The 19,563-nt window shown below is 42.8% G+C and overlaps 1 protein-coding gene across 2 annotated transcripts; it reads left to right on the top strand.

Annotated features, from left to right (window-relative positions):
- Positions 1–567: 567 nt before the first annotated feature.
- LOC117826221 (paired box protein Pax-3-like) lies at positions 568–19,563 on the top strand. Of its 2 annotated transcripts, none has more exons than XM_034702132.1 (9): positions 568–961; positions 1,650–1,885; positions 2,303–2,432; positions 2,703–2,849; positions 11,620–11,819; positions 12,362–12,527; positions 13,096–13,313; positions 16,934–17,197; positions 18,498–19,563. In XM_034702132.1, exons 1-9 carry the CDS (start codon positions 877–879, stop codon positions 18,513–18,515), a joined length of 1,464 nt encoding a protein of 487 aa, XP_034558023.1. In that variant the 5' UTR covers positions 568–876; the 3' UTR covers positions 18,516–19,563. The 2 variants fall into 2 exon arrangements, with proteins under 2 accessions (XP_034558023.1, XP_034558022.1); XM_034702131.1 differs by having other exon boundaries at positions 13,093–13,313.

Below are 19,563 nucleotides of genomic sequence, written 5' to 3'. Positions count from 1 at the left end.
TTCACAACCGACATTTGTCAAGCTATTTAAATGACGGTACTAAAACGGTATACTCATGCTTTTTGCTGACATGTGGTAATTTGTTGAAAATAACAATGTAGGTCTACTCTTGATCAGAAAGCTGGGTGTTAAAAGAGCAAGCCTGTGGGTTGCCTCATACATATAAAAATTGTGTAAGCTGTAAAAACTTTTGTAGGCTTTTCGACTACTTGTTTACACATCATTAAATGGCTTCAAATAAATAAGTCAGTCTATGTTCTACCATACTTTGTTGTTTTACTTTGTGCTGCCTTATCAGTTTTACGCATTGCTATAAGCTCTGTTTAACATTTGTTACACCCCCAGTCCGTAAGACTCAGTAAGATTAATTTTACGTGTAGGCCTACAGGTATGTTTTTCCATCAATAAAAAGTTTCAACACTCGGGGAAAACTTCCATCGCTTCTGTCACAACGAGCTGACCTCGTGAGGTCAACGCAAACATAAACGAGCTCCTGCTGCCCAATCACAGAGCTACTCTAGCCCCTGAACGTCCGGGTCTCTGACCAATCAGAGGGCTCAGCGCGGACTCGGAGGGGGACAGCGAGCACAGATAAAATGTTTGACTTCCATCAATCCTCCCAAAACATCCTCTCAGTCCTCACAGGAATGCTATAGCGACCTGCACTTTGATTTAAACCCTCACCCCAGCTCACACTGACTTCTGGATACACATTTACAACAACAACTACTCCAAGGAGCCAACCTGTTACTCAGAGGAGACACAGGCTGTGTTGCGAAATTTCCCCAACAAACAAAAGTTATTTGGTGGGATTACGAGCGACGAGGAAAGGGGCAGCTGTGTCCCAAACTGTTACCTGACAGAGGGTCAGGGATCATGACAGCGCTGGCAGGAGGTTTACCGAGAATGATGAGACCGACTCCTCACCAGAACTATCCCCGAGGAGGATACTCTCTGGAAGGTAGGACACACACCAGTTGCTGGGAGAAAATCGAAGGAAATCCAACTTTTACATTAAGTCTGAGACTTGATGTGGAAAAATCTTAAATCGCATACAGACTAATTATTATTATCATCGTTATTTTTTATCATCGACCAATTAGTTATTATTTTAAAAGTAGTTTTAAGAAATCAACAGGACAGAAACATCCTGCATTCACTTTGCGTGTTCAGATGCAACATTTTTATTTTGTTTTGTAATACATTTTGCTTTGAATATGATGCAGGCCTACTCTGACAATATCCTTTTACTGAATCTTCATACTTGCAAGGAGAGTTGTTTATATGTTTTTTTGTTGTTGTTGTTGTTGCAAATAACATATTGCGATGATTGGATACGACATCGTTGACAGTTATCTGGCTTATAGTGTCGTTATCGAAATGTTGTTTTAATTTTTGCTGGACTCATATCCACATTTTTAAAATTCTGCATACTTCATAGTTCTAGGCAAAACCATCTTGAATACTTAATTCAACTTTTGGAGTTCTTGCCGATGCTGGGAAAGTTGTTTTTAACTTTTAACTCTTCTGACAGGTTTTTAAAAAATATGGATAAAGAAGTCTAATAAAATACAAGACAAAGCCTGCAGTTTGTTTTTGATGTTCTGTAATTTTACACTAAGTAATATGTCCCATGCCCTGCTGTCCAGTTTCTACTCCGCTTGGACAGGGTCGAGTTAACCAGCTCGGTGGAGTCTTCATAAACGGCAGACCTCTCCCCAACCACATCAGACACAAAATCGTGGAGATGGCCCATCACGGTGTCCGTCCGTGCGTCATCTCTCGCCAGCTGCGCGTGTCCCACGGCTGCGTGTCCAAAATCCTGTGCCGGTACCAGGAGACAGGCTCCATCAGGCCGGGTGCCATCGGAGGCAGCAAGCCCAAGGTGAGGGAGACACACGGACATTGATTTTCTTTAAATTTTACATGAACTAAAATGCGAAGAAAGTGAAGAACATGTTTATGAAATTCAGTTGAAAACACTGAACTGCTTATGTGAATTGTTCCTACGACGATAAGTTTTTATCCCACGGAAAATATGGAATGATGTGAGATGCTAGAAATATATCTACATATTTAATGAGATTGTTGTAATTAACAAAAGCAATAAAGCGCGGGTAGACATTTGGGAAAGTAATAGGGAATAACTTACAACTTGAAGTTTGACTTTACAGTTTTCTTTTGGAGTTCACAATACTTATTTGGAAAAAAAATACATCATTAATAAAACTTCGCTGTCTTGCCAGTCTGCTAATGGCCTCGGATGTTAAAGGTAACTCTTGTTTTTTTCCTCGCATCAAAGCAAACTTCTACTCCAGAGGTGGACAAAAAAATCGAAGAGTACAAGAGAGAGAACCCGGGCATGTTCAGCTGGGAGATCAGGGACAAATTACTGAAAGATGGAATCTGCGACAGGAACAACGTTCCCTCAGGTGGGTGGAACTTTCTGGGCCTTTGATGTGGTCCCCAGATACACCCTCATGGATATGGGAAAACGCAGTTTTGATTCTAAACTGGCCTGTATTTTAAAATTTGATAAAGATACATCCTTTTAATTTGAGTAGGCCTAAATAATCTAGGTGATGACACAAATATATTCTATGTTTCTTTAAATACGCAATCAAGAAATCTTGTGTGTTTTGGGGTAATATGTATTTATTACAATATATCATAAATTAATTTTGTTTGTATTTTTTTCAAAGTGAGCGCCATCAGTCGCATCATGCGCTCCAAATTCGGCGGAGTTGGCGGTGATGATGATGAGGATGATGAGGATGTGGTGAAGAGGGAGATGGAGGAAAGCGAGCCACGAACAAAACACAGCATCGATGGCATTCTGGGAGACAGATGTAAGTTTTTGCCCGAAATGAAAATCTTCTCTTGTGTGATTTACAAACCTCCCAAAATGATGTCAAAATCAATGGACGAGAAAATCGTTGATCTTGTTCTTATAATGGCGATAATAACAATAATAAGAATACGAATAAGAATTAGAATTGTTTAAATAATAATAATAATAATAATAATAATAATAATAATAATAATAATAATGATGATGATGATGATGCTATGATTTAATTTGTATTTTAAATGTATCAAAGAGAAATCATCATTTTAAAATGAGCTTTTCATGCAGAGAAGTTAGAGAAGTGAAAGTCTCTTGTGTCAGACGCATGCGTAGAGGCTTTTGACATTTAACAAATGTGCATAGATTTTTTTTATAAAGTGGATAAGCAAACATTTGTCTACCTTCCAAGCCTGAGAAACTTTGTTTTACGCACAATCGGACACTTGAGGATGAACTTCAGCGGACAAAGCAGGGAGAGTCCATTGAAAATCACACCTCAGTTTGACGAGCACAAAAGCCAAACTCCGGTTAGAGCGGCTCAGTGGTGTACAAAAAGACGCCAGCGCCTTTCAAACCCGAGCAAAGAAAGGGAGAAAAAAAAGTGCGCTGACAAAAGGCCGCGAGAAGACATTATGAACCCGCAATGAGCGATGAATTATTCAGGGACACCAATGGGCCCAGAGCGACCTGGTTTATAGACAGCTCAAAAAGTGCCAATTCGTTTAATATTTCTCCCTGAAGCTTTCAGTTTGTTCAGAAAAAAACGAGAAGCAACGCAGAGTTTATGCAAACACCTGTTGATGTACGACCTGTTGGGTTGTGAGGAGTGTTGTCGTAAAGTGAAGGGTTGCTGTTGGGGACCTAATGCAGTCTGTAGTTAATTATTTACCTCTAAAAACAGAGGAAGTGCTTCGGATTTGTCATACGCGAGAAGTTATCCCTTGTATCTATTGTTTTAGTTCTGGTTTGTTTTACAACGAAAAAATAACTATTTAAACACACTTTGAATAATCGCGCAGTTAACTCGTTTAAAAGCTGAGAATAGGCCTAATTTTTTTTTTACCCCAAATTTGTAAAAAAATCACATTAGGCCTTGCGTAATCGAATAGAACGGTGCCGTTACTTTTACGCACGGAGCTTTTGTGCAGTCTTTGCGCATGTGAGCGTGACGCCTCCAGCCAGTGAACGCAGGGAAACCCTTCTCTCTCCCTTCTTCTCTCCACTAGATTAAATCCAAACCTTTTCTTTCTCTCCACTTTCATCTCAGACAAAAGTCCGCCCCTTTCCTCTCCGCCCAGGGCGCACACATTCATGCGATATCTGCGGGTACTTCCCTCTACTCCTACCAGGCCAGACACAGAACTAAAACTTTTCCCTGCCAAATAATGATTATAGAAATGTAATCGAAGTGCAGGGGGGATACTTTAATTTGGAATAAGTTTTGTTGATTAATAAATAAGGGTCAATCCTCACTTCTTGAATGAATCAGAATGTCATTTTAAGCATCCTCTTTAAAATTCTGTTTTGTTTTGTTTAAAAAACAAAAATTTGAGCAGGCTTTTATATACTTCTCGCTTTGAAAATTAAAATATAATTTCTGGCATATGTTTGATTTTTGCTTCTTGGCTGGTATGATATTTCTTAAAACAAATAGCATTTCTTTAAACATCAAATAGGTGACATCCTAAATGCAAACAACTCTGAGGGAACTTTCCCCCATTGATATACAAGACGCCACTATTTCATTCTTGTGTCTCTTTGTGGAAGTAGTTGTTGTTTTTCTCTTTTATAGCTCTTCATTAGAATGTGAAAAGGCTGCTTCAGGGACTGAGAGAGTGTCTTCTGGCCAAATATTGATTAAGTAGGTGTTTGCAGAGGCTATTGTTGTACTGGAGAGAGGCCTGTTGCTCTCTGCCCCTTTCTCCTCTACCACTATTGTTGGCTTTCCTTAAGTGCTGAGATCAAAGCTGACTCATTTAGATTTATTTGTCTGGGAAAAGGGACTGCTAAGGTTTCTGGGATAAAGTACACTGGGCAGCTCCAGGTCTGCATGGCATTAACAAGTGGCTGGAGGATTGTGGGAAAGGGATGTTTTCTGGGATAAATCTGATGCTGAGTGTTTACATCCCCTTTAACTGCTGAGTGATGGCGATACAATTCATTCAAGGGTGCAGAATTTACACAACATGCATGTACAAGCTGCAGCCTGAGATGTGTTTGAATGCGTTTTTTCATGTGGTTTATCACACTAGCACATACGGCAGGAGAAGATCAGTTATAATTCATCTCTGGAACTTGATTTTAATTGTAAAAATGGTGCCAATATATGTTTGAGTCAAAGAGTGGCTCTGAATTAATGGATAGCATCCTTCTTTCTACCTCCTTATTAATGTTAGCACTTGAGCCTCATTTAACTAATTAAAGTAACCAAAGTCATGAAAGAAGAGCAGCCACTCTTGCAAGATTCATTTATGGCCATGGGGGTGAAGAGGGAGAAAAGATGGAGGAGAAAAAGAAAAGCTCAGAAATACAAACAGTCAAAGGGATAACTTTTCTTTAAAGGGAGTCCTGCGGTGCCAAATTGAATGAGGCCAGTTCTTTCAAATGTGCCATGGTGAACGCAGTCAACATGTAATAATTGGTTTCATTGAGGTGCATTCCAACAATCTGCTGCCATTCTCCTGCCTCCATTGTTCACGGGCAGGCAAATAGCCAGAGGGACAGGAGGAATCAAGTGCTGACAAAACATGAAAGATTTAGCTGCTTTTGTCGCAGGAGCTGAGTGGGACTTTGTTTGTGTAAATAAAGTGGGTTAGTGGCTCCCTGGGACTTTGGCATGATTGAAATATAAGGAGCGAGGAGGGTGTATCATATTTATGTTTAGGATTTTAAAACTTTAAAGCACTCAACAAAAAAAAAAGGGAACAAACTTTGATGCACAAATATAGTTTAAGAGGAGCTGACAGCTGCAGTGAACTACCACCAACAGCTATCTAATCCAATTTTTAAGTTCAAAACCAATATCCTCTAGAGAAATCTAAGAATGAAAGCACTTATTGCCCTCTCACGTGGTGAGCAATAGAGACAGAGCGGCATGTCCATGACCCACAACTGTAAACGGAGAGGTAGATGTTGATTTTTGTGCCTTTTGTTGCCTTTCCACAGGGAATGAGTTAGGACTTGGCGGTTTAGAGGAGACCGATACAAGAGACAGAAGGTCTCAATGTGCAACCCCAAGGAATGTCGACTATAGCCACATTTCCATTTTGCTCTCAGGGCTGGATAATGGACAATTTTATAAGTGGGCCTCACTCCATGTTACCCTCTGTTAATGGTGTTTATAATGCTAGTGTAGCACGGTGGACTACTGAGAAAAAGTAGACTAAAGTTCAAACTATTTCTGTCTTTGAGCAGCATAGGTAGACTAGATAGATTGACTTTTCTCAAATATAAATACTCAACACTTTTACTCTGGATGTCGACTTGTTTCCAAAGTCCCCCTCATCCTCAGAAAAAGAAAGAAAAAATCCACACTGGCTGATCTGCAACTGAATACCAGCTCTATGCTTCATTAAAGCCTCTTTCTCTGTTGGCACCCGCATTGTGATCCCCCAATATTAATTCAAAGGACAATTAATGAATGCAGGCCAACTTTGAAGTAATAGGCTGGGGTCCTGCCCCGAGCCGGCCCCTTGCCGCTGATGTACTCTCCGCATTCTCCCTGCTAACCCCAAAGACACTGTGAAGTGAGTGAAAGAGAAGCAGTGAGCAATAGAAGGTCAAGGAGAGGAGCCCCGGCAGAAAAAGAACTCTCTATTTCCTTGGAAGTATTAGCCAAGCAAAACTCTGTGATGGGGAGGATAAAGGAGAGAGGAGAGAAAAGGGTCGGGGGCGAGGGGGCTCTGCAAAGAGGAGCACAATGGGATAGTTAATTGAGTAAAGCCAGACAGCGTTGTCAATCACTTAACTTTGTTTAGCCTCACTTTTTGTGGAGCTGTTTCGTCCGGCACATTGCACATTATGGACACGCCAGCACTACTCTGCAGCTGTTTTGATTAATGTCTTTTTTCCTCTCCTTGAAATAAAAATGCACATTAATGGAAGGGGGGAAAAAAGTAAAATGTAAGATTTTTAAAAAAGAGGCACTCCAAGTTACATCATTTGTTGTTTACATTCCTAAAAAGCAACACTAAAACTGTAGCAGAGAGGCTGAAGGAATACCCCTTTAATGGTTGTTTGTGGGGCTGAAAACAGCCTTTGTGGAATGTGATGATGGTTTCTCTCTCTGTTTTAGAGCCTGTGAAGTTTTGTTGCAGGGTCAGTTGTGTGCCCGTTGTTTTCACCGCAGTGCTGTGCAGTAGTTGTGAAAAGGTCAGGGGCTAACCTGGGGTCACTTGACTGTTAAAACTATCAGGCCCCAGGAAAAGGAGGTTACAATAATGTTTGGGTGAAGATGACAAATGACTGACTCAGTAATGTCTCATCAGGGAGTTGATTCTGATTTCGAGTAAGCTTCACTTCAAGGTGTGGTGCTTTTGCTGTGATTTGGAGAGTGTGCTTGTTATTCTGATTGGTTAGTAGTCTGGCCTTAACATTTTTTCTCCTGAGGTGGATCTCTGCTTGTTGCTCTCCATCTGACTGGAACGTGCAGCAGACCGGCCTGTTGCTTCGTCCCTGCGTGGGCTCTGTGCCGTTGCTTTGTCCTTGCCCCGAGGGTGGAAATGCCACCGTGAAACTGTCACCTAACCGCACCACGGTGGAACTAAATAATAACCACCGCACACTGGGCACACATAATAGCCATGAAGGGCCATTTGTGCCTTTTTGTCACTCCACCAATATTAGACAGAGATACATCTTTCAAAGTCATATCGCCGGCTATTTCTTTGTCCGTTAAGTGCCAACCTCCTGTGCTCAATTTTTTTTCCATCCATCCTGTCATCGTCTCCTTCTCTTTCTCTCTCTCTCTCTCTTTCTGCCCCCCTGTTTTCCCAGGCAGCTGCTGGTTCCTGGGGGCTCTTTAGCAAGTCAAGTGAGCAGCCCACTCACTCCCATTTTTCCCTTAACTGTTAACCCCAGCTGAGCCCATAAGCTGTCAGTTAACTATTCTTTTCCCCCGGTGCATCTGCTCGCTCTGGCTCTATGTGTCATGCCACTATTTTATTCAGTGGCCCCGGCTCACACTATGCACTGTGGCCTGAAAGGGCCCAGATCTACTTCCCTGGGCAAATAACTAGTTCATTTGTCTCTTCTGCCCTTTGTTTTCTGTTGCGAACACATGTCACCAGCTCAATTACTTTCTCTATTAACTGCCACTGGAGGAAGGGCTAGCCAACCCCTTGCGAGACCAGGCTATAAACAGCCCCATATGCTGCGCTTCTCTTTCTCTTTCTCAACTCTCTCTCCTCTGCTTCATCCTTTTCTGTCATTTTCCCTCCATCCTTCTTTCTGTTGTAGATTATTTTCTTCTTTTAACATCTATTTCGATCATCTCATGAACTTTCTTTCTTTCTCATTCATTTTTTATTTTCTTTTTCAAACAGTGTGAATGCATGAATGGATTTTTATGTGTACTCATACACGGACGTGTGTGTGCCTGTGCATGTCTCTTCATATTAACATCTCTTGTACGGATGGGAGGGGGATGAATGCTTGGCAAAGGCGAGCCCTGGCTGATGTAGACTGTGCGGTAAACAAGAGCAGTCTTTACTCTCGCAGTTTGAGTCCTCTCCGGGTACTTTTGGCCTGCAAGAGGCGCTAGGGCTGCAGGTGAAGCTAATGCAACTGGACGTTCCTCAGGTTCACATCTGTGACCTGCTGGAGTTTATCTTCCCTGCCTGTCAGTCTCCTCTTTCGATCGATAAATGGTTCAGTTTATCTTTTCTGCAGCGCTGTTCTTTACTTACTGAAGCTTGAGTATGTGTGTGTGTGTGTGTGTGTGTGTGTGTGTGTGTGTGTGTGTGTGTGCGCGTGCACAAATACACCAGTTGTTTTTATTAAGCAATCAAAAGAAACCTGTTGAATTCACTTGTTGAATATCCTACTCCCCTGCACAGTGCTAAATATTCCCCTCCAAACTACTTAAAATAAATCATCTCCACTGTCTAAACTATCTCATGATGAGTTTATTAACCTACACCTCCCTTTATTTTGTAACCTCTGTTTTATAGATGATTCTGCAGCAGCCCCAATTTCCGCTCGAGGGATAATAATCTATCTTTATATTAAGACTCTTGTTAGAGCTGCAGCCAAACAGCAAGCGGCTATGGAGCATTTTCAGCTCCCTGGCGCTTTAGCTGCAGCGTAAAATTTGATTTGGGTGTTTAAGTTAGGAGGTCGAGGCCTTCCTTTGTGGGTTTTCGTCTCCTCTTCTGCTGTTTGTTGCTGGGAATGTGTGGGAACAACGCTCGCTGAGGCCGCTTCTGCATCAGCGGGCCTCAAAATCAATCCAAAGCGGTAGCGTTGAGCCTTTTTAAGAAACGTCAAAGTTGTGGATGCAGCAATGGGTGAATGGAAGAGTTTGGAAGGGACAGGTCCTTTTTTTTTAAGAATGACCAGCACCCCCCACACCCCGTCCCCAGCATCTTCCTCTTCAGGTGCCTTCAGCCTCCCATCTCCTCTCCATGTCAACCTCTTCACCCCCTCCTCCATCACCCCCCCTTACTTGGTGCCCCTCAGGCCATGGAGGGAGGGGATGAAGGGCTGCTCCCCTGCTGTGTGCCTCCGAAGCCCCCAATGGTCCTTCCCTGGACCCCTTTTGTGCCCCCTCCCCATCCCTTTCCTCCCACCCTTCATTCCCCCACTCAGCCCCTGGCCCTACAGCCTCCCCTCCTCCAGCCCCCGCCTACTCCCCTGCTGGGCAGGTGACAGGCCCCTGAATGCGGGCCCGGGCGTCCCTGATGGCTCCTACAGATGGAGCGTGGTAATCGGCCCAATAGAGCCCTGCCACAGGCTTTTCCCTGCTCTGATACAAAGGCCCAGCCACATCACTTCCAAAAAAAAAAAAAGAAAGAAGAAGACTGAGAGGAGTGAGAGAGGAAGAGCGCAAAAGAGAAAGCGCGAGCCAGAGGATGACAAAAGCAACACTGTCATGTGCCATTAAAGGAGAGTCTGTGACGGAGTGTTTTCTCTGTTGTAACTAATAATAAAAACGGGAGGGAGAAAAAAACAGAGAGGGACAGACAGAAATAAAGAGGGCAGAAAGAGGAGAGGGATCCACCCCCACCCTGCAGTTAACATGAGTTACAGTGCCAATGGGGAGCTTTCTCCTCGGAGAGTTTTATGAGCTCCTCTCCCTCCCTCAAGAATCTTTTTCGTTTCTGCCTCGTCATTGGTTCTCTATTGTCTTTCTTTCTTTTTTTTTCTCCCCCTCTGTCACTAAAATAGTATTGATAATGCTTCTTACTTTTAGTCTTCTTCACAAGTGTTATTTATCTTCTCATTAATAGAAGCTGTATTATCTTATCTGTGAAATATTAAGGATTGTATGGGGGTTTTTTTTGATAGTTTTTTTTTCCTCCAACAGCCCGTTGCATTATAACATTTTCTCAAAGGCCTCATCCTTAACTAGACAGGCAGCTTCCCAAACTCAACTGTGTTCCAAGAGTATTTAAGACTCCATCCAATCCTCTGTGAGCCTCTATGCCAGCGTGGCGCCCTTGGTTCAAATGTAATAAAGAGCTCTTCTCTGCATCAGAGTCTTCTGTGACTGTGGTCCCTGAGCACATAGGCATTCCCAGGGAGCAAATCCGTGTAATGCCTGGTCAGACACACACTGGCAACCGGCACAAACATTTCCTGCTTGGCTCCAGAGGCTCCAGAGGCAAAGGGAGATCCCTGCTTACCCCCCTCTATGTCTGACTTGGCACTTTTTTTAATTAAAGCTTTAAATCTGGAGGGCAGAGTGAGCAGCCTGGGGGGAAAAAAAACAGTCTTTCTGCGACTTCCACCTGTCTCTGTTGCTTATTTCTTTCCTCTCAGTTCAGATGTTGGGAGTACATATCGTCTGAGTGTCGTAAAGGTGCAGTGAACCTTCCTCATGCGCTTTAAGAGGTCTATCTGGGGTTGGATTTGGGAGTGGATTCCAACTCTTTTTGCCTTGTGTCCATCTGTGTTGAACACATTGTCATGGGCTGCTTCATTGAGTGAAAGCGCATTGCCGAGAAGCAGCAGATGCATGTTTGTGAGTGTGCGTATCACTTAGAAAAAGATGGGGGGATTGGAGACGTGTAATGGCGGACAATGGCAGGCTGTCACGCTTTCTTGTGGTGCCTAATCATTATTTAATAGACGGGTAACCTCCCCCCAAAATGTAGCAATAGTCTTCTGTCTCTGGTCTCCAGCCTGCATTGATTCCCTTCTTCTGCTGAATTAGATCCCAATAGCTGGCTCCCAGTCACTCAGTCGCTCTCTTCTGCCCTCAACTGAACAAACAGATTAAGAAGCACCTGCAAAAAGGCACCAAGGGACCCTATCAGCATAGCGCACAGCATGGCTAAGACTGGGAGAGACACAGTGTCCCAGGGAATAGATGCCCTGAAGGGATCTAGTCCTCTTTAATCCATGTTCAAGCAGCTTCTGGGGTTTGATCCCCCCAGGAACCACTGAGGAGTTTAAGGGACACAATTTAAAGTTGCTCCGCACCATGTGTCGCACTCAGCAGAATCCATTGTCTCACTTCTATCTATTGTATCCAAGTCTTTTCAGTTTCATTCTGTATCAGCCCGTGAGTTGTGGAGTATGACATTTTTTATTTTTTTTTGTAATTACAGCAAGTCACTCGGATGAGGGCTCCGATGTGGACTCCGAGCCAGGCCTGCCTCTGAAGAGGAAGCAGCGTCGCAGTCGCACCACCTTCACGGCAGAGCAGCTGGAGGAGCTGGAGAGAGCCTTTGAACGCACACACTACCCTGACATCTACACACGGGAGGAGCTGGCTCAGCGGGCCAAGCTGACGGAGGCCCGGGTTCAGGTTAGAAACATAATGCACAGACACACTCCTCAAAATAAAACACAGCAGAGCAATGTGTCGGCCTGTCATGGATACATGTCATGTGGATATTAAATTGCCCAGGGATGTTGCCACACATTCCTTAGAGCCATTAGACTTAATGTGATGTCTGGCCCCCTTCTTCACATATACAAACACAAACACACTGGACCCTCTGTGTGTGAAGACCCGTTCCTATATTTGTCCTTTTGTCAGACTCTGCTAAAAAAAGCTACAACAAGGGTCCTAAAAATATGCCAGACTTAGATGGTGTTCTAATTTGGGCTTTAACAGCTGTACCAGCCCTCTGGCGTAACCCTCTAAACCCAGTGACTTGCAGTAGCACACAAAGATGTAATGTGTATGGTTTCACTCCAGATGTTAAGATCTTTATCAGTTCAGCTGCCTGTAACGGCTGGGAGAGGCCTTGCACATGCACACAAATGACCATATAAGCCAACTTATTCGGTTGGTTTTCCACACAGATTTTGCAACAAACACTCCTTTTTCTGTCCATTATTCAGGTATGGTTCAGCAACAGAAGAGCCAGGTGGAGGAAGCAAGCAGGGGCAAGTCAACTGATGGCATTTAACCACCTCATCCCTGGTGGTTTCCCTCCCTCAGCCATGTCAGGCCTGCAGCCGTATCAGCTCTCTGACAGCCCATACACTCCCACTTCTATCGCTCAAGGTAGGATTATACAAACTTGTGTTTAGCAGGAGCAGAGCCAGCATCATCTGACTGAGGTGGCCAATCTATGTCACTGACTTTCATAGGGCTGGCATGAAATGTACACACATACACATGAATGTATAACATTTATTTGGCCTTCTGATTCATCATATCTACTTTAACTAACATTAAAGTATGATACATAATATATTCCTGTGGATATTTTTTAACTGATAAAAGTAACACAACAAAATGGCAACATATAATCTTCTTATTTATGAAGATTTATGTCTAAGGTCACAATTCAACACTAAGAAAATGGCAGGTGCTACATTAAAATGCTAAGAAAGCTATTTGTAGAAATGGAAACAAAACCTAAATAGCTGATTTAAACATAAATCCTCCCACTGACAAGGCAAACAGTCAATCATTGTTCAGGCTTTTGGGGTGGCCAATCAGCTTATAGGCAGTCGATGGCCACCACCTGGATCTGCCCCTGTTCAAACATCAATACAACACTAACTTGTGTAACTTGTCAAATTGAATGAGAAAATGGGATTTAAGTTGTATGTTTTATCCTCAGCAGCATCTGAGCAGCCAAGTACAGTCCACCGACCGCAGCCTCTGCCACCCACCTCCGTGCACCAAAGTGGGCTCAGTTCATCAGCTGGTTCCCAGGATGGCGGCTCGGCTTACTGCCTCTCCTCTGGACGTCACGGCTTCTCAGGATACTCGGACAGCTTTGCACCGACAGGACATGGCAACACAGTCAACCCTGCCATCAGCAACAGCCTCTCACCACAGGTTTGATACTACTCCATTTTCCAACTTATCAATCCATGTTAATTTACATTGCTAAGAATAAAAATAAAAATGACCTCCAAACACTTAACATAAAGACCATACTCTGTTATGACATTTATAGAGACCCAACATTAATTCCCAAGTAAGCAAGCACATAGCAACAAGGGCATGGGAAAAAAAGGCAGAAACCTTGTGTGGCACCAGACTCATTGGTGAACAGCCATCTACCATAACTGGAAATCATAAAATGATCTATTAAAACTACCAAACTAACTATGCGACATCTGTCTCAAACAACGCACAAGTTATTCCCAAACATGTAATTATACCAGCAGAATTGCACCATACGGAGTAATGAGGATACACACAAACAAATACATGTCTCTGTGCACAACCCAGGAGGTGTCATTGCAGTGACATTGATGAAAACCTTGTTAGGCTAAGAAATACGGTAGCTTTTCATCTTTGTTTATTCTGATGGGTTGTTTGATGAATTTAAAATGTGGCAGACATCAGTCCTCAGGGAGGGGGAAAGGGACCAGACATGAGGACGGATGTATGGACGTCGCATGATGACACAAATCAAAACTGAAAAGACAATTATGGTCGATTACACAGTCATCAGTGTCCATCAGTGGCTCCCCACCGGTCGAGAAGATGGACTAACAGGCGGAAAACGAGCTTTTAACCGCCACAAAGGGTGGCAGGCCCACGTGCAATGCATGCTGGGTACTGATTCCCATGAGAGAAAAGTCTCAGACTCCTGCATGGCATGGATAAAAAAGATGCCTTGGGCAGGTTTGTAACTATGTGGATGCCTGAGGATGCAGATATATTGAAAAAAGGAGATCTTTGTTGTGGTTGCCAGGGTGCACGGTCAGTCAGTGAAACGTAGTATTATTGTTGCTGGAGGTATAATTAACTTCTTTGAAATATAAGCTGTAAATACAGACAGGGATTTGTTGTTTACTCCTCAAAAACTGTCGGATTTAACTTATTAATTAATAAACGTAATGTTTATTTACATAAAACAATTACAGTTAAAGAGAGGGAATGAAGAAAGCATGAGGCGGACTGTCAGCATATGTCCTTCACTGTTTTGTTAGCTAACAGAGCTCAAACTCTGAATTAGTTATCTTAATGACTTTGCTGTAGCATAACAGGTATGCAGACCTCTCCTCCTGTAATTGAGCACATGGCCGTGGTGTACGTTCACACACCCACAGGGTCACACACTGACTCTACCTCGAATAAAGAGGCCAAAGGTGCCGCGGCCTCGTGCATGGTTTCAGCATTAACCTCATCGGGCTGCTCCGTACTGAGCGCACTTCTCATCTTGCGTGGGGACGTTCAGAGGCAGCGTGCCTGGAATGTTTTCTCAGTCTGGAATTGCAATCAGAGAATGTTCCAGTGTGTTAATTGATTGGAATGAAGTAATCTACTCCTTGGTAACAAAGTGTGTAATATATGCAAATGACTCACTTTGTTGACTAATTTTTTTTTAATTCATGTATTCATTGCGGCAGTTTAAATGTTATTGAGATACAGTTTTCTCTATTTCAGATGAGGACAGAATTAATTTTCTCATTTTAACTTCACTCAGAGGGAGGAAATGGGAATTGATTAAATTCTATGACATTGATGGTTAATACATGAAGACCTCTCTGCACTTAGAAAACTTTACAGCTTCAATTTCCTCCAGTAGCTACATAGCTGGGTCTATTTTGTGTTAAATCCCCCCCTGGAATTATCTGCCTATCTGAACTCCAGATCAGTCTGTAAAAGCTACTCTATCTACTACTCTGTATCCAGCAGGAGATTCAGAGGTTCAGTTAGCTCCAGATATGGTCACATTAGAGCACCATGGAGTTTGGATATGGATAAAGTTTACTTTAGATAGGTGATATTCTTGTCTGGGCAGTTAGTTCTGTATTTGGAGCTTCAGTCGGGGCCGGTGGTTTCCCTGTGGTGCGGGATCTGTGGCGTCTCACTGCTGATCGGGTGCATACCAAAGGAACCCTTTCTCACCAAGGAAGCGAGCGGCCAGGATTTGCACCCCCCTGAGACCTAATCCCCGGAACAAGCTCAAAACAGACACCATCAGGGAACTGCTGCCTGTTCTACTGCACACATAGAGGGTATAGAATCTAAACCTCGGGGGGAGGGGGGGTCAAAACAAGGAAAATGTATCTTCAACAAGCACCCAGGAAACCTTAAATTACCACCAATGACCAAAAAATAATCAAGTTAAGGATTCATATTTTTATATCACTTTAAAATGAAAAAAAAAAAACGTTCAAAAAGTTTAAGACTAGCATGTATTTGTGGTTGTTTTGATTTAGCATTTTAAAAATGTGCTTATCTTAAACATTAAAACATGTTTCATACTTTTTGTGTTAAACAGACTTGTATATCAGAATAAATCACATCCTTAGCAGTAAGATGGTTTAGTGGTAGACCGCAGTGATGTGTTTGACAGATGTGTGTGGTTAGATCTCCTGACAGACTGACAGTAAATTACATACATTAAAGACACCTGAGGCTGCTCACTCTCAGTTGGGAAATCCCTTGTTTTCACATCACACAGCGTTATTTCTATTTTCTGCTTTTCCTTCTTTCCAGGATTATCTTTCTTGTTTTCGTTTTTTCTCTAAAATTCTCATCATTGCATGGACTATATATCTTGTCCTCTCTTTAACTTCAATTTTGGACATGTTCACGACTTTGCTTCTCACGCAAACCTGCGTGCAGCTGTTCACGATGTATCACCAATACCCCTTCAACCCCAGACATCAGAGCAAAAAATGCTTATATTACACACAAACCCCACACACACCTACTGTTAACCCCCCCCCCCGTACACACACGTAGAAGAGGTAGCTCACACACACATACATAAACACACCCTGCTCCTTGTTCCCACGTACCCTTTGGCCTCTTCACCCTGGCCTCACAAGGACACAGTGATTTTAGGGCTTCAAGAGAAAGTGAGAGAAGGAAAGCGGGACTGCATTGTTCTAAAGAGGCCTAATGTAACATTAGACACATACTTACCTGTTTGAATTCTTTAACAGAAAATTCTTAGAAAAATGCTGCTTAATTTTATTTCTAATTTGCAATCAGCTTTTATTCAGACTCCTGCCTTTAATTTCTTTTAACACTTGTTACATATATAAGAATTCTTTTAGTGTTTGGGTAAGAAAAATCATGAAACAAAATATACTCCCTATCCATAAATTTGACAGGATAAGTGTATCAGAGCACTGGTTAGCTAAAGGATTGAGCTCTTTAGCCAGCATCAGCTCCTCGATCAGTCAAGCAGAATAAAGAGAAACCACATGTGTGAAGGAAGACAGTAATAATGTTCATCTGACAAGGAACAAGGCGAGAGCCGACTTCACAGCCCACCTAAGTGGAATGGAAAAAGACTGAATGTTGCAACCAAAAAAAATGACTTAGTGTTTTTAGATCTGCTTGTGCCCTTTTTTTCACATGTAGCATCATTTTTTTTAAATAAATGGTTAAATCATTTGGTGGTGTGGCTAAACATTCCTGTGCAAGTTTTCTATTTTGTTCAGTTCCATTTTAAAAATCTGCTTTATCTCTGTGTCTCCCCTCAGGTAATGGGCCTATTGAACCCAGGAGGAGTCCCTCATCAGTCCCAGAGTGACTTCGCCCTCTCTCCTCTGACTGGAAGTCTAGAGCCTAACGGTGGCATGGCCACCAGTTGCCATGGTTCTCAGCGTCTAGAGGCCCTACCAGGCCTGACCAGTATGCCAACACTTCCCAGCACCCAGTCTTACTGCCCACCTTCCTACACCACCCAAGCCTACGCCGTGGACCACCACCCATCCTACCAGTACGGACAGTACAGCCAGAGCAAGGTAAACTTGAAATTAAGAACTATTTACTGTGTTTTTAATATGTGTTTTGAGTTAGAATAAGAAATGCAGTTTATTTCAAAGGAGGTTAACTCGAAAACCGAATTTGTCTTGGTGTTGTTGGTGCAGAACAGTAAACACAGAAATAGAGTAAAAACCAAGGAATGAAGCAAGAACTAGCTCTCATATTGTACAGAAATGTAAAATGAACAGCATAAATCTACATATATTATTGATCAAATATGAATGATGTATCTCTATAAAGCTGTACAGTGTGTACAGATGTGTGTTAAGTTTTTACTGTTTGAAAAATGACGATGTGTGCTGGAATTTCACCGTGCGTGGGTACTTTTATTTCTGAACAGGAATTTTAATTGCTTATATTTGATTCGGAATTAAACCGCTCTTTTCAGTTTCTATTCTCAAACAAATGTTAATTGCACATTCCCCTCTGATGAGCGTGCTTCTCGAATCCCCCTGCGTCGTGCTGAAATTACATGAAGTTAGAGAGCGCTAGTGGCCAGGCTCCCTCAGTTTACATTACCATCATCATGCTATCCACGTGTACCGATGCAGAGGCATGTCCGGGTCTTATCCCCACACGCACACTTTCACTCGCTGTCCTTTCACGACCCCGTATGATGAGCTCGCCCATCCAACCCGCAGTGTAGCTCACTTAGCCATGTAATAACCCCTGTGTAACAGAGATAGCCGCCCAAATGAAAGGAAGGAACCACTTCCCTAAGCGTGTTTGACAGCAGGGAGGGAGGAGGGGGTGTGTGTTGTTGGGGCTGATCTGAGGTACACTTCCACATGTTGACTTGCCCATCAGTGGCAACATCTTGATGTCATTAATTTAGCCCATCCTGGGAGTGACCTGCATGTAGCTTTTGGGGGTTTGGTGAATTGTGTGTGTGCCTGTGAGTTCATGTGTGTGTGTATTAAAGGGGGGTAAGAGGCTCTTTAACAGGGGGCGATTATGGCCCTTGGCAGGCTGGGATTAGAACCATGTGTCCCACTGGAGGTCAGATTTAGAGTTGTTATTGATCAGCATAGCACAGCCAGAGATGCAGGCTAAGGCTCCGTCTAGCAACCACATTAAGTTCAAAGAAAATCTGAGAATATTCCCAAAGCTCTTCACCTGTTTCCTGAGGTTTATTATTTAACCTAGGACCCCAGTTTCCATTCTCACCTGCTCTCATCTGCTCTTAAACACCTCCTCTTTCTGTCACCTCTCATTTAACCTGTATGAAATGCAAAGGCTGTTTTTAACCCTACCTCTTTCTGTCCCTGCTCTCCTCAGGTGCCTTTCATTATATGAAACCCCCAACATGGCCTGAACAGGAGGCTTCCCAGCCTGTCTGACATTCACCGCCCCCCCCCCAAAGTCGCTACCTTTGCCAAACCTCCCCAGCCCTGAGGACAGCGAGAGAAAAGAGAGGGTTGGCTGGTTTGAAGGGGTTGAGGTTTCTCCTCCAGCAAGGGAACCAGTGGAGATGGAGGTGTATTTAGTGATGGCAAAGGAGGGGGGTTGAGTGAAATAATTGGGACCAAAGGCAACAGCCTCTCCTGTTACCTGGCAATCTTTACTTGCTTGTGCGTCACTTCATGCTCCAAGGACCAAGCACGATTCATTGTCCACGCTTAAAGAGGAAAAGAAGAGGGGCGGGAGTAAATACATTCAAGGTTCTGTATTTGATTTTTGTAATAAGTGGCAGAGACTCAAGTTGAGGTGGACTTTGTAAGCCCTCTCTTGAGTGTCTCCTCATCACAATGTCTTAATGCATTTATTGTACATTAATGCGACTTCTGTCAAAGACATTTGTGGTGAATATGTGACTACACCAGGAAAACCAGCAGAAAGGCATGGACAGAGGAGGATTGGAGTCATAGTGAAAACCACTGCAACCCAAAGAAAGTGCAATACATTCATACCTCATGTGATGTAAATGAACAACCAGGATCAAATGCCCCTGACTATATCCTCAAGAATATGCTCTCTGTTTGTTAATCTCATTCATTTTTGTTTGTGTGCATTGACCAATCAGGGGAAATCATCAATATATGAAAAAATAAAGCAAAAGGTAGCTGTGATGTCAGTAAGCCAAAAATTCTCTGCCGGTGCATACATTATTCAAACTTACAGTTATTTTTCTCTATGTTTGCATGTACTGTATTAAATTAGTTTTCAGCAGGAACTTGCAAAAAAATGGTTCCACTTCTTATTTATTTAGTGTGTTCAGTGTTATGTCTCTTCTGTGCTTCAGTAAGTCTTACACAACGTTCAGTATACATGTTTCCTTTTTTTTTGTATAATTTTCATTTACATTGCATAAAAGGATTTTGTTGTAATAAATTTGTGTACAATA

Source organism: Notolabrus celidotus, chromosome 15 (genome assembly GCF_009762535.1).
Source record: "Notolabrus celidotus isolate fNotCel1 chromosome 15, fNotCel1.pri, whole genome shotgun sequence".
In the NCBI taxonomy this organism is placed as follows: domain Eukaryota; kingdom Metazoa; phylum Chordata; class Actinopteri; order Labriformes; family Labridae; genus Notolabrus; species Notolabrus celidotus.
The sequence above is the reverse complement of the archived record's forward strand: the minus strand, read 5'-3'. Positions and strand labels throughout refer to the sequence as shown.

Excerpts from the sequence above, each read along its gene's own strand:
- LOC117826221 (XM_034702131.1), top strand. The coding sequence starts at position 877 with ATGACAGCGCTGGCAGGAGGTTTACCGAGAATGATGAGACCGACTCCT. Across the intron at positions 1,886-2,302 it reads TCGGAGGCAGCAAGCCCAAG|CAAACTTCTACTCCAGAGGT; the intron begins GTGAGGGAGACA and ends CTCGCATCAAAG. Across the intron at positions 12,528-13,092 it reads TCCCACTTCTATCGCTCAAG|CAGCATCTGAGCAGCCAAGT; the intron begins GTAGGATTATAC and ends TTTTATCCTCAG.